Genomic DNA, 14,299 nt, shown 5'->3' with positions numbered 1-14,299 from the left:
ACTACAGTGGTACCTCGGTTTATGAACACAATTGGTTCCGGATGTCTGTTCATAAACTGAAGCGTTCATAAACTGAAGCGAACTTTCCCATTGAAAGTAATGGAAAATGAATTAATCCGTTCCAGACGGTCCGCGGTGTTCATAAACTGAAGCGTTCATAAACTGAAGCGAACTTTCCCATTGAAAGTAATGGAAAGTGGATTAATCCGTTCCAGATGGGTCCGCGGAGTACTTAAACTGAAGCGTTCATAAACTGAAGCATGGGTGTAATTGGTTCCGGAAGTCTGTTCATAAACTGAAGCGTTCATAAACTGAAGCGAACTTTCCCATTGAAAGTAATGAAAAATGAATTAATCCGTTCCAGATGGGTCCGCGGTGTTCATAAACCGAAAATTCATAAACCGAGGTGTTCATAAACCGAGGTTCCACTGTATATAAAAAGAAAGGAATCTTGCTATATTTAGAAAATTTCTAATTTTTAAATTTAACTGTTAAATAGTCCAATCCTATATAATAATATGCAAGTGTCTCTGCATCCAGATTCCCTGTGTCCCGTTTTCCGCGCTACTGAGCATGTGCCCCAGGGACACAGGGATTGGATGCAGAGACTGCACGCACACACACTCTCCCCACCTCACCCCCCCCACCCCTCTGCCCTGCACTGGCTCAATAAGCAGTTAAAACAGAGGCCACCAGGTGGAAGGCAGGAGCAGGCAGCAAGGCTCCTAAGCAGGGCAGGCCCTCTCTCAACGTGCCCAAGGGCCTGAGGAGGAAGCCGGGATGACCAAAAAAATCGAGGCCCCGGCTTCTCCTCACTAACAGGCCCAAAATTGAGGCCCAAACAGCGCAAGCAACCAGGAGACCCCCGCTGGGCTGGAACGGCCAGGAAAGGCGCGAGGAGGCCACCAAATGCTCAGCGCCAACCGCGGGACCCTCAGAAAGCGCCGGGGCAGGCGCAAGCCCCCCGGATGGCAAAGCTCCCGGATGCAGCAGGCAACTGGAAAACAGCCGCGGAGGCCAACAAAAGTAGCGGGAGCCACCCCCACCCCCGAAAAACTGGGCGTACACCCCGAAGCAGCCGCCCGGGCCATCCAGGAGCCAGAATTCGGCCACTGGACCCTGGCAGCAGCAGTGCTATTGATGGGGGAAAATTAGGAATCAAACGGCAGGCGCAAAAAGCGTGCAAAAACAGGGTGGGGAGGGATCCGCACTCCAAACACAAGCTTCGGAGGGGGTAAAGGAAGAAATACCCCCCCGCACCCCCAGCCGAGCCCGGGCTATAAAGGTAAAAAAGGGGGGGACTTTGGCTTGGGGTTTGGGAACGGGGGGGGGAGAAAATTAGGGATAAATTAAGGATCGGGGGGGAGAGGAACAATCAATTAGACAAGGAATAAAAGCCCCCCAAGCGCCGCTGCCACTGAAAAAGGCCGAATGTTCTAGCGCCCGTTTATTAAACGGGCTGAATGGCACTAGTAAACAATAACAACCTTCTTTCGAATATTTAGGATTCTCATGCAGCTGCTAGCCTACTATGTGCCTTTAATTAAGTCAAAATACTGGGACATACTGTAATTTTGACATCACAGTTTAGTGTGCTTTGAGCTGAAAGCACTGTATTCAGTAAACTTTGCATTACCATTAACTTGCCAACAAAATACAATTTAAAGATACATAGGTTATGCTGTAGGAGGAAATTTATTTTTCAGTAAGTTCCCTATTAATAAGACATAAACTCTGTTTCTAATGTTTATAGAAGCCTAGAAGGCATTGAAATTACAAATATCCAAAGAAGAATGTTCAGCCCACTTAAAGATCTTTCCCATATGTAAGTATCATCTACAAAAAAAGTTAACAAATAGCAAGGATATATGCCTATAATCCCCCATAGAAAGGTAGCAGGGAGACCTGCTAAGAACATTCTTTGAGGTCTTCTGTGTGCTAGATAGACTAGTCGATTTATTTGATTCCATTAGCAAGCTTGCATAAGGAATTATTATTATTTACATAATTGTGCCCTTCTACACTTCATCTCTGTACCTAAATATGATAACTGTTTAGTGCTTGGACACACAGTCATCAGGATTGTTGCCATAGCCATGCCAATTTCTACAACAAAATATAAAATCCTATATATAGAGGTTAACTCAGGCATAGGCAACCTTGGCTCTCCAGATGTTTTGGAACTTCAATTTCCATGATCCCTAGGTAACAGGGCCAGTGGTCAGGGATCATGGGAGTTGTAGTTCCAAAACATAGCCAAGGTTGCCTATGCCTGGGTTAACTAATATTCATGTACTGCACATGAATATGCAATGTGTATTTATCAAGCATCAACTAAATAAAATTCAGGTCATTTCCCCAACCAGTTCTATTCTTAACCCCAGGGTCATGGGTTTGAGCCCAACATTGGGCAAAAAGATTCCTGCGTTGCAGGGGTTTGGACTAGATTACCTATGTGGTCCAACTCTATGATTCTCTTTACCTTATTATAGTTTGTACTAGTTCAAGGAATGTATGCAATGTATTATAAGGCATACAATCCCGCACACCAAAGATTGATATGCAAATTCCCTCTGCTTTTTTTACTCTCCAGATATTTCAAAAAATTTCAATATTGTGGCTATGCTCCCCATGTACGCAGCTGCAAACCCAACACTGACGGAATCTCCTCCTTTGAGAACCTCTTGGCCAGCATTATACAGAGAGTGTTTGTCTGGGTTGTGTCTGCTGTCACTTGCTTCGGAAACATCTTTGTCATCTGCATGCGGCCTTACATTCAGTCGGAGAACAAACTCCATGCTCTGTTGATAATGTCACTCTGCTGTAAGTATCTAGGCATGCTTCGCTCTTTGCTAGATTTCCACCAGAGGTTATTTAAAGAGAGTCTAAATGAGGCTAGTATAAATAACATACACTCACACGTTTTCTCCATAGGTGCAGATTGCCTCATGGGAATATACTTGTTTATGATTGGAGCCTTTGACCTGAAATATCGTGGGGAGTACAATAAGCATGCTCAGTTGTGGATGGACAGTATCCACTGTCAGCTGGTGGGATCGCTGGCTGTTCTATCTACAGAAGTATCCGTTTTATTGCTAACCTACCTGACTTTGGAAAAATACATCTGCATAGTTTACCCATTTAGATTCTTGAAGCCAGGAAAATATAGGACAATTTCCATAATAGTTCTCATCTGGATGGTAGGGTTTGCAGTTGCTTTTATTCCACTGAGCAATAAGGATTTTTTCCATAACTACTATGGCACGAATGGTGTCTGTTTCCCTCTCCACTCTGAGCAGTCTGAAAGTACTGGAGGTCAGATTTATTCTGTCATAATTTTCCTAGGTAAGTAAACTCCAGGTTCATTTCTCCCCAAAGCAAGTCCTTTATGTTCATGACTGCCCTGATCCTGTAATTATCAGTGCCTCCCTCATGCCATCTGAAGCAATTTGCAGTTTTTAAAACCTGTGTGTTAAATTCATGTCAGATTATACATAATTTGGCCAAAGACCCTATTTTAATCTGCTCATACTCTGAATATGGATGCTCATCTTAATGTCTGTTTTCATCTATGAAACACAATTTTATATAGGTTTTTTTTAATTCTCATTTTCCAGCACTGAATATTCATTGTGAAATAATGAATTTATAGGTTAAATCACATACAGTGGCACCTCGGTTTATGAACACAATTGGTTCCGGAAGTCTGTTCATAAACTGAAGCGTTCATAAACTGAAGCAAACTTTCCCATTGAAAGTAATGGAAAGTGGATTAATCTGTTCCAGACAGTCCGCGGAGTACTTAAACTGAAGTATTCATAAACTGAAGCGAACTTTCCCATTGAAAGTAATGGAAAGTGGATTAATCCGTTCCAGACGGGTCCGCGGAGTACTTAAACTGAAGCGTTCATAAACTGAAGCATGGGTGTAATTGGTTCCGGAAGTCTGTTCATAAACTGAAGCGTTCATAAACTGAAGCAAACTTTCCCATTGAAAGTAATGGAAAATGAATTAATCCGTTCCAGATGGGTCCGCGGCGTTCATAAACCGAAAATTCATAAACCGAGGTGTTCATAAACCGAGGTTCCACTGTATATTACTGTGAAGAACAGCTGTAACCTACAAACTGCTTAAACCTACAGAACTCACGCAGAAGTTAGCAAGACTAAACAAGAGTCAGTTAGTCTGCATACATTATTGTTAATGGCGTTTTAATTCTGCAATCTAAAAAGCAGTTACGTCCAGCAAATGTAAACTTACAGATAGATATATTTCAGTTCTGAACCTTTTACATTTGCATACCATACATACTAGTCATCAGATTTTGAATTTTAACTTGGCAAAGAGACTCCTAAATAGAATTAAACTGTTTCTATTTTGCAACAGGTGTAAATTTAGTAGCGTTTATCATCATAGTATTCTCCTATGGAAGTATGTTTTATAGCGTCCATCAGACAGCAATTACCGCAATGGAAATCCAGAATCATGTGAAGAAAGAGATGACCCTTGCCAAACGCTTTTTCTTCATCGTATTTACTGATGCACTATGTTGGATACCCATATTTACACTAAAATTGCTTTCCTTACTTCAAGTAGAAATTCCAGGTACTGTATTGCCAATTTCCTTCCCAATTGCTCTGTTGTTGTTTTCAGTTTGCAATAGGGAACTCAAGAGCAAGTTACATTTCCTGGACAGTAGAAGAGGGCAGGTGGGCGAATCTAAAATAGTGTGGGCCCTGCATTATAAAAAAAAAAGCACCATTCTCATCCTTTAAGCATTCCCGCTCAGAGTTCCAACCAGCTATGCCTGCTTCCAAGACACTATAAGATGTAAGCTCAATAATGCCACTGTATCCTTCTCCTGCTCCCCCTTGTGATATTTTCTTTTCCAAATGATGCTCAACATTCTGTTTAACTTACTTGGTGCTCATTGCACAGGGATGAGCTTTTTGCCCCCTTGTTTTTTGTGGGGTGTTAAAATTGTACTTATTGGGCTTCCTGACAGCATGTTAACACCTCCCTCTTGTTTCTCAGTCGCTTTGTTTGGCTCCAACTCTTTGTACTCAGCCACCCAATTTTGCTGTTGGAGGAAGTAATGCCTATTTACTCTAATGCACATTAGAATATCAATCAATATGTTCAAATGTTTGGCAAGATTTGAAATTTTGCATATATCCACAGTAATAATATCTGGTCTAGTAGCATCCTATAGCACAGGTGGGGAAAATATTTAGCCTTCCAGATGTTGAACTACAACTCCCATCACCCCTGACAATTGGTCCTGGTTGCAGGGGTAGATGGGAGCTGTAGTTCAGCAACATCTGGAGAATCAAAGGTTCCCCACACATGCCACAACATATACTACGTTTGTTAAAAATACACAGGCACAATTAAGTGAATATTGTTTTTCCCCTCCCTTTAGGTTCTATAACTTCCTGGGTTGTGATTTTTATATTACCAATAAATAGTGCCTTGAACCCTCTTCTCTATACATTAACCACGAGGCCTTTCAAGGAAATGATTAATCAAGTTTGGCACAATTACAAACAAAGAAGATCCTTGGGAGGCAAAAACAGCCAGAAAATGTATGGTCCATCATTTATCTGGGTAGAGATGTGGCCTGCAGAAGATACCTCACCAGAGTTGACAAATCCTGCCAATTTTACAGATTCCTCTGAGAGTTACATAAGTTGACATTCAGCAAGCCTGAATATATATGCATGAAAATGATTCAGAACAAGTTAAATGCATTAAGACTTGCACACTCAGCACTGTCATCTTGAAGATCCTGCCACATAAAGCTGCAAAGAAACAGAACCCTTGCTCCAGGCCATGGAATCATTTTTAAGCATGACAAAAGACAAACTACAGTACTGAGCTACCATGACATGCAACTATTAACAACCTTTAGAAGAACTAGCCATATGGAGCAGAGGTTGGAATTAATGGGGGAAATGCTTATCCTGGTGAATTTGCATTGTGGAATTGATGAGGAAATAGAAAGTGAAAGAAACATGGTCAGAATCTAAGGACTACTTTATATCTTTCGACAGTTCTAAAACTGTGGTAACAGTTATTCTCAGTGACCAGTATTATATCTAACCTGTAGGCAGTATTATCTAAAACACCAACACAAAAACTGAAGTGTCACAAGTTATTTAATATTTATAAATAGAACTGGGCTACTTTAGTTCTGCAAGTCTGAAAACAGTCCGTTTCCTTGCAGTACAGTTTAATATGGGAGACAGCATTTTCTGTTTCCAAGTTTGCAAGGTGAAGGAGCAAATATAGGAATGGCAATGAGAGATTTCATAGATGTTTGCACTGGATTTCTTAAAGGATTAAAGAATAGAACTTGTATAGTTGCACTTCAATGTTTACAGATTTTTGGATTATCTTGAACTTGGCTGAAAAGAATGTTATTTTATATCTAGTTTTTACTAATATTTATGTAAATATGTTGTTGTGTTTGCAAATGAAGCACTGCCTGAGGAAACATGATTCAATAACATTTAAAGCGTGTTTAAACTATATATTCATACACAGCTTTTTATGCTTAGCTTTACTACTGTATATGTGGAGATTTGGAGTTCATTAATGTAAAATAGAGTTGTATTTCTAAGTACAGTAACACTGTCTTATTCATTCATTAAATACATATCTATTCGACCCTTCATTGAAAAATGATGTGACAAAGCAGAGTGCAGTAATGAACAGGAAAACAATTATTTACAATAAAATCATCAAAGCTATTAAAATATCACAATAAAACCAACATAAAATAAAATAAGGAAACAGACCTTAAGTCTCATCAGTTCGTAGATCTCCTGCTTAACACAGTCCCCTACAAAAGCCTGGTTGAAGAGGTATGTTTTCAGCTGGCTACAAACAGTACCCACTGTTAGCACTAGCACGGAACAAGGGTCGCCACAGAAAACGTCCAATTCCAGCTCATGACAGTATCCTTGTGCAATCAGCTCGACCACAATGTCCTCTCCTATAGATTTTAATGCATAGGCAGGTTGGTATAAGGACAGGTGCTCTTCAGCTACTGTATTTGGATCCCCAGTCATCAAGGCCTTTTAATGTTAGTCAACACCATCAATTGGACCAAGTAACACTGAAGAGCCTTCCTGGGTTCTGGGTGGCTGCATTTTGCAGTAGCTCCAGATAGAATGCATTACAATAGTCCAACTAGGAAATTACCCAAACGTAATTACTGGGGCTAGGCTAACACAGTCCAGGAACAGTCATAGCTGGTGAGTGAGCCACTGATGTGACCTGAACAACCAAGTGACAATGCTGGATCCAGGACTATCCCAGGCTATATATCTAATCCCTTGGGGGAGTGGTTTTCAGTTGCCCATGCCTTAAAATCCGTGTAAGAGCCACATCAAAGCCCTGCTTGGATGCTCATCTACAATGAGTTATGTCAATAGACAGTGGTCTGTTATGAAACTCAAATCTGCATGAAGCTAGGCAGGTTCCATCCCCCAACACCTCTAAATAATTATATTTTTACTACTGCTTTGAATGGCTAGTTTTTGTCTGTTTTCTAGATATGGGTGTTAGCTGATGCTGGTTTTAGTAATATTTTTTACTATTTTAAAGCATCTGTTTTTAAAAGTGCACAATAGTTTATCTGTGTATATTTTTGTAAGTTGCCTTGGGAAACATTTTGTTGGAAATCGGTCTATTTTTTTAAATAAAAAATTAATAAAGTTTGTTGAGTTAACTAGAACTGAAGGTATTCAGAGCAAGTTATTCAAAACAGAAAATTGTGAAAGAATTATGTATCTTTCACTTCTGAAAGCGATAAATTCTGGATTTTTTCTATGATGTGGGTAAAGTGATGGAGTGATAAAGAATATGAATATGTGCATCTTCATCTTCTAGGACTTGATAGCCACAAATTCTGATGCTCTTGTCCAATAATATGGAAACCTAAAGGCTAAGTATATACAGAAGGTACATATGGGTAATAAGGTCACTCATTAAACCCTCCAATAACATTACTTCTGTACCACTCCCATTAATCTGGGAGATCAGTTTAACTATTTCTTCACACATTACTTATATGTATGGCATGCACTGTTTGAAGCCAGAGGAGAGCTACATTTTGCTCCACCTTCCAACAATTATACATTAAACGATTGTCTGCAGAGAAACACAAATGTGTGAGCAGCTGCTTGTGCTGAAATGTTTCCTTACAGACAGCTATACTAATGTAGTAATATCTAGGTTGAAGAGTGATCCTGCTCTAACTTGAAACTGCGAGTATCCTACATTCAAGCAACACGTGACTAGGGCTATAGCAATCATTCACTCACTCCACACACACACACACCCCTAGAAGACTGCAGAAACTCTGGGTGGACTTCGTATTTTTTCTGCTGTAGCAATTGTAATGCATTGTATTGGGCGATGTATGATTTTTAATTGTCTTTTTATTGCTACTTTTATTTCTCATCGATTGTGTGTTATTGTATTACAATCCAGGAGAAATAAAAGAAGCAATAAAATATAATTTAAAATACGAATACCCTGTTTCTCATATTTTAAGACATACCCATAAAATAAGCCATAGCAGGATTTTTAAGCATTCAAGGAATATAAGCCATACCCCGAAAATAAGACATAGTGATAGGCGCAGCAGCAATGCCGGCCGCAGCAGGAGGAGGAGGAAAAAAATAAGACATCCCTTGAAAATAAGCCATAGTGTGTTTTTTTGAGGAAAAAATAAATATAAGACATGTCTTATAATATGAGAAACACGGTATTTAATGCAATGGATGTACTGTACCATCTCCCATCTTCAACCAAAAATCCACAGAAACACCACAGAGCACCAAAATGGTTTGGGGAAACCTCATGTTATACTGTATCTAGTATTCTGTAGATTTTGATTTGGCATTTCTTCCACAAACTATAGGAGTCATTAATATATTTGAATTATCATTATCATAGGTGTTTTGCTCAGCTGATTAAGTTATTCTGCTACTAAAGTTTTGACTGGAGTTTTTCTAAGGCAGTTCTATAGAATTTTAATTGTCTGGCCGGCTATTTTCAGCAAAGTCTCCATATCCATAGGCCAAATAACCCACTTCAAGGCTCTAGAGCAGGCATCCCCAAACTTCGGCCCTCCAGCTGTTTTGGACTACAATTCCCAACTTCCCTGACCACTGGTCCTCTTAGCTAGGGATCATGGGAGTTGTAGGCCAAAACATCTGGAGGGCCGCAGTTTGGGGATGCCTGCTCTAGAGCCACAAGTAGCCCATATTCAGATACAGGCAAATTTTAAGGTATACTGGCTACTTAATCTGAAATGCAAGAGAAAAGATGAGTCATTCCAACCTTATACCAATATACTTTATTAATATAGTAACACTGAATTTATTTGGAAATTTAACTATTTGTATTCCTGTTGTTTAACTTACTTAAATGCCGTTTCCAGGATGAAAACAAAAGGCAGATAATTGGGTTGGATCCAGAATGTTACCTGCATTTACACAGTGATTTCAATAGGTACAAAGTACTAATTAAATCATCATATTGCTTTCAATGGTGCTTAATGCAACTAAAATAACTTGCATACAGTCCTTGTTTACAAATAACATTGCTTCCTCAATTTATACTCAAAGTATCAGATTTACAATATGCCAATAAAAGATTACACAATAAATAATAAGACTTGCATCTTTTAGCAGGAGATAAAATTCTATGATCTATCATGCATAAGGCTCTATACTCAGTTTATTTTGTCAAAACATACTCTGATCACATGTTCAAAATAGAAAAATATGATTGAAAACTTAATATATTGAAGCTGTCATGAGACTAAGTAAAACAGCAACCAGTTTCCAGACAGCCATAGTCACACCTGTTTAGGGCAGAAAGTGTTGGATGTTACTTTAAGAGGATTAAACACACCTGTTTTCCGTACAATTAAATATTTTACCCTAACAGTCCATAGACCTTATACAATGAATTCTACAGTCATCCACAACTAGTAAAATTCCAAGTAACAGTCAAATGAGACTCTTAATCACTATTTCAGTCTGATCTCCTGACCTTTAAGAAAAATATTTTTACAGCACATATTCTTTCAGTCATGCCCTAGGAACAAATTATCCAGTATGGTGAGCATGCTTCAAAGTATTTAAGGGAGCTGCTTTGCTTGTATCATGAAGTTAAAAACCACCGTTCTGTTTTTCTTTGCAGATTTAAAATGAAGGCTTGTTGAAGTAGTTCTATCTCTCCATATGAAGGTAGTAAAAAGTGTTATGTGCTGTTGGCCAGTCTTGCCTTTGGTTTCCTTAAACAGTTAAAACAGCAACATTGTATGGGTGTTCAAATCACTCAGTGGGTTTCAGGGAATCATATCCTTCTTTTAAAAGGCTCCGCCATGTTTTAAGAAATCTAGCATGTTCAGTACATTTGGTTTCAAGTTCTTCTACCTGGGCTGACACTGCAGATGTAGCCTCCAAAAGCTTGGTGAGTGAAAATGCTGCCTGCAATAAAAAGAAATATTCAGTTTCCGCAGCAATTATTATTAGAGTTTACTTTTTGTCCAAGATAAAATTCAGTCCATTAAAATGTCATTTTCTAGCTACCATATCTAAAAGCAACAACTGTACCTTCCTTCCAGGGAAAAAATACCCTCTTTAATCTTTTCTTTATTTAATCCCTACTATTGCAATAAACCAGAAAACAAATAGCCTTAAAATCTAAAGAAATATGCCCAACTGATAATAATAATAATAATAATAATAATAATAATAATATATTATTTATACCCCACCCATCTGGCCGGGCTTCCCCAGCCACTCTGGGCGGCGTCCAGCAGAAAAATAAAACACAGTGATCTATTAAACATTAAACGCCTCCCTAAACAGGGCTGCCTTCAGATGGCTTCTAAAAGTCTGGTAGTTGTTTTTCTCTTTGACATCTGATGGGAGGGCGTTCCACAGGGCGGGCGCCACTACCGAGAAGGCCCTCTGTCTAGTTCCCTGCAACTTGGCTTCTCGCAATGAGGGAACCGCCAGAAGGCCCTCGGTGCTGGACCTCTTGTCCGGGCAGAACCGATGGAGCTGGAGACGCTCCTTCAGGTATACTGGACCGAGGCCATTTAGGGCTTTAAAGGTCAGCACCAACACTTTGAACTGTGCTCGGAAACGTACTGGGAGCCAATGTAGATCTTTCAAGACCGGTGTTATGTGGTCTCGGCAGCCGCTCCCAGTCACCAGCCTAGCTGCCGCATTCTGGATTAGTTGTAGTTTCCGAGTCACCTTCAAAGGTAGCCCCACGTAGAGCGCATAGCAGTAGTCCAAGCAAGAGATAACTAGAGCATGCACAACTCTGGCGAGACAGTCTGCAGGCAGGTAGGGTCTCAGCCTGCGTACCAGATGGAGCTGATAGACAGCTGCCCTGGACACAGAATTGAATTAAAACTGCGAGAACTCGAAAAGCTTCAGTTAGTTAATTCATCTGTTCTATTCTTTTATTTATAAAAGTATTTCTATACCAACATACTGTATCATAAAATATCAGGATTGTATACAATGTTGAAACATAAAACACCATCAAAACAATAGTTTATCAAAAATGATTGGCTCAACAAAAATTACACGGCTGCAAAGACATGCAAGTACACCTGAAAGTCAAAAGCAAGTATGGATGTCTGCTAAACCTCTGATGGATGAGTTTTTTAGAGCATGGAACTATCAACTGTAAATGCTTAACTTCTAGTTGAGTTGGATAATCTCCGTGATCAAGCTGAGGTATAAGGTTTCAGATAACCCTTAAAATGTCCTAGACCCATGTTGTTCAAGGCTTTGTAAATCAACACAACAGCCGTGAACGTGGCCCAGTAGCATATGGGCAGTCAGAGCAGATGTTTTCACAAGTGTCACATGCTGTCACCCATCTACTCCCATCAGCAGTCTAAATGTTACATTCTGCACCAAATGGAGTTTTTGGACCAAACCCATGTAGAGCGCATTGTAGTAATCCAGTCTTGTGGTTACCAGTGTGCATGGACTATGGTGATCATGTAATCCCAATTCAGATGCAGCTGTCGGTGACATACCAAACCCACAGAGGTTGCTTGAGCCTCTAGTGGCAGATACCTGCTCCTTTAGAGGAATTGCAACTCCGTACACAATGGTCAAGTGGTCCACAATCACTTCACCACCCATCTCATGCCAGACATTTAAAAAATGGCAACAACTCTAGCAAGTTCTAGTCCTAGACAGTTCAGTTCACTTTACTCCTCTTTGCTTACTGAAGCTGGAGATAATCGTCTTCTGTGCAGAGCTCTTCTCCAAGAGGCAACTGCTAACACTAAGACACCGATCAACCAGGTTGTTTCTCTGCAGTGGGGTCCCAGGCATGTTTATTAGGAGAGAGCCTCCCCTCCCTCCCAAACGATGCTTTAAATAAAAATGCTACCGTATGTTGAATTGTTACCTCCAATGATGATGATGATGATTGAGATTTGCCATTTTAGTTCTTCTCCACTCTTTTTATCTATGCAGGATTTTTATATCTGATCGTGTTTCCCTCCCCTTTCGCAAGCCATTTTATTATTTCTTTATTATTATTATTATTATTATTATTATTATTATTATATTGAATCTATATACCACCATATACCCGGGGGTCTCAGGGCGGCTCACAGAATAAAATCAAGATATAAAACCACAAAGTACCTAATAAAAACAAAAACAACAACCCAATAGCCCCCCCCCAGCAACAAGAAGTGGAGGGGGGGTTAATAAGAAATATATAGATTGCGCACACACCCGGATGCTGCTGGGCCACTCACACGCGCAGACACGAGGAAGGGCAAAGGCTTCTGGTCCTCCGTGTGATAGGAGAATCCCAGCGGCCTTTAAGGGAGGCCCTGAAAGGGCGGCACAGGAGAGACCCCGCCGCGTCCCAGCAGAACAAAAGCCCCGAAGGGAAAAGAAGACTCACGTCTCCCAGCTGCATCTCCACCACCTCCAGTAGTCCGCGAGGCGGCTCCGCCATTTGCTCCAAGGGTGGCGTGGCTCGACCGGGAGCGCTTCTGGCCGCGGAAGAGGTCACAGTCGGCGCCTCCGCCATTCCGCCCGGACTCAAAATAACCGCCACTCGCTTCCTAGCCAACTGCCACTGGCTGGCTGGGAGGTGCGAGGCGCGAGTTCAAAGCCACGCCCGCTCGCCCGTGACGACACAGATGGATCTCCGCCTACAAAAATGGAAATAAGGGCTCGCCTCAAGGAACCTGTCACCGTTGCCTGTCACTGACGTAAGGAGTTCAACATCCGCCGATGACGATCCATCTCGGTTACCTCACCCTTGACTTGGGAGCGGGGAGGCTATTGGGTTGTTGTTTTAATTTTTATTATGTATTTTGTGAACCGCCCTGAGACCCCCGGGTATAGGGCGATATATTAATAAATCCATCAACCAATAAATCAAAATATTTTGAACCGGAAGTCAACAAGAACTGCCATCGCGTGTCATGTCTCTTCTCTCTACGAAATCGTCATGAAATAAAGCGGCAGCCCGGAACTACTTTTCCCGGCGTGCATTTCGCCACTCCCGTCGCCCTCAAGTCCAGAATCGTGAATATGGCGCAGCCCTTTCCTGCGGGGCATCCTGGGAATTATAGTTTTTCTAAAAAGTTTGTTTGTTAATGGGATGTCACTCTGAGAGGTCGCGCCCATTTCCCAACGTGTGTCCTGCCAGCGCAAGTTAACTTCGACGCCAGCGAATTCTGCTCGTGGCTTCTGCAGCTGCTACAGAACCCGGAGGAGCATGGGGGCCGATCTGTAAGATCCCCGTGAGACTCTGCAAAGCAAGTGAGGGAGACGTACCACCCACTCCTTTGGATTACCAGGAGCCTTCTCGCTCAGCGCCATGCTGCTTCCTGTCTGCAGAGTTTCCCGTCAAGGTAAAGTGCATTTAAATCCTGCTTTCCGGACGTGCCGCGGCGAGTAAGTTTCGCCCTGAATCTCTATAATTTTTTGCACGCTTGTGTTTCGTTTGTCGATAAGCCATCTCTTTCTTTCACGAAGAGCATTGATTCAGGGTCAGTGCTCTTGTGCAAGCATGTCTAGCACATTAAGAATAAATGTGCATTCAATCCTGGTGTAAGTCTTGGCTCCCACGATTAGAAGTAGGAAGTGGAAACTGAAAGCAGTGGCTTTTCTCTGGGTGAGCGTTGCCCCCCTCAGCTTGATTCTGGACCCACCTTGCTCCTTGGCCCCTGACGAAATGTGCTTAGGCTCGATGGCAGCTGTCAGGGGATTAA

At 41.3% G+C, this 14,299-nt stretch overlaps 3 protein-coding genes across 10 annotated transcripts in view; 2 read left to right on the top strand and 1 right to left on the bottom strand.

Annotated features, from left to right (window-relative positions):
- RXFP1 (relaxin family peptide receptor 1) overlaps positions 1–7,741 on the top strand; it is a 54,062-nt gene extending 46,321 nt beyond the window's left edge. For 5 of the 8 annotated variants that reach the window (XM_088661072.1, XM_035114132.3, XM_088661073.1 and 2 more), the window contains 5 exons: positions 1,754–1,825; positions 2,594–2,823; positions 2,935–3,345; positions 4,387–4,605; positions 5,423–7,741. In XM_088661072.1, the coding sequence (XP_088517198.1) occupies positions 1,754–1,825; positions 2,594–2,823; positions 2,935–3,345; positions 4,387–4,605; positions 5,423–5,694 (1,204 nt within the window). In that variant the 3' untranslated portion in view covers positions 5,695–7,741. The remainder of the gene's footprint in view (positions 1–1,753; positions 1,826–2,593; positions 2,824–2,934; positions 3,346–4,386; positions 4,606–5,422) is intronic. The other 3 variants (XM_088661077.1, XM_088661078.1, XM_060278675.2) reach the window with 2 other exon arrangements.
- A 1,610-nt stretch (positions 7,742–9,351) lies between these two features.
- Positions 9,352–13,234, bottom strand: CZ1H4orf46 (chromosome Z1 C4orf46 homolog). The gene is made up of 2 exons (XM_035111560.3): positions 12,979–13,234; positions 9,352–10,511 (listed from the first exon to the last, which is right to left on the bottom strand). The coding sequence occupies exons 1-2, from the start codon at positions 13,105–13,107 to the stop codon at positions 10,356–10,358; spliced, it is 285 nt and encodes a 94-aa protein (XP_034967451.1). The 5' UTR covers positions 13,108–13,234; the 3' UTR covers positions 9,352–10,355.
- ETFDH (electron transfer flavoprotein dehydrogenase) overlaps positions 13,213–14,299 on the top strand; it is a 19,205-nt gene continuing 18,118 nt past the window's right edge. The window contains exon 1 of the mRNA XM_035111558.3: positions 13,213–13,939. Within this exon, the coding sequence (XP_034967449.2) occupies positions 13,906–13,939 (34 nt within the window). The 5' untranslated portion in view covers positions 13,213–13,905. The remainder of the gene's footprint in view (positions 13,940–14,299) is intronic.

Source organism: Zootoca vivipara, chromosome Z1 (assembly GCF_965207765.1).
Source record: "Zootoca vivipara chromosome Z1, rZooViv2.hap1.1, whole genome shotgun sequence".
NCBI classification, from domain to species: domain Eukaryota; kingdom Metazoa; phylum Chordata; class Lepidosauria; order Squamata; family Lacertidae; genus Zootoca; species Zootoca vivipara.
Note: the sequence above shows the minus strand (reverse complement) of the source record. Positions and strands in the feature narration are given on the sequence as shown.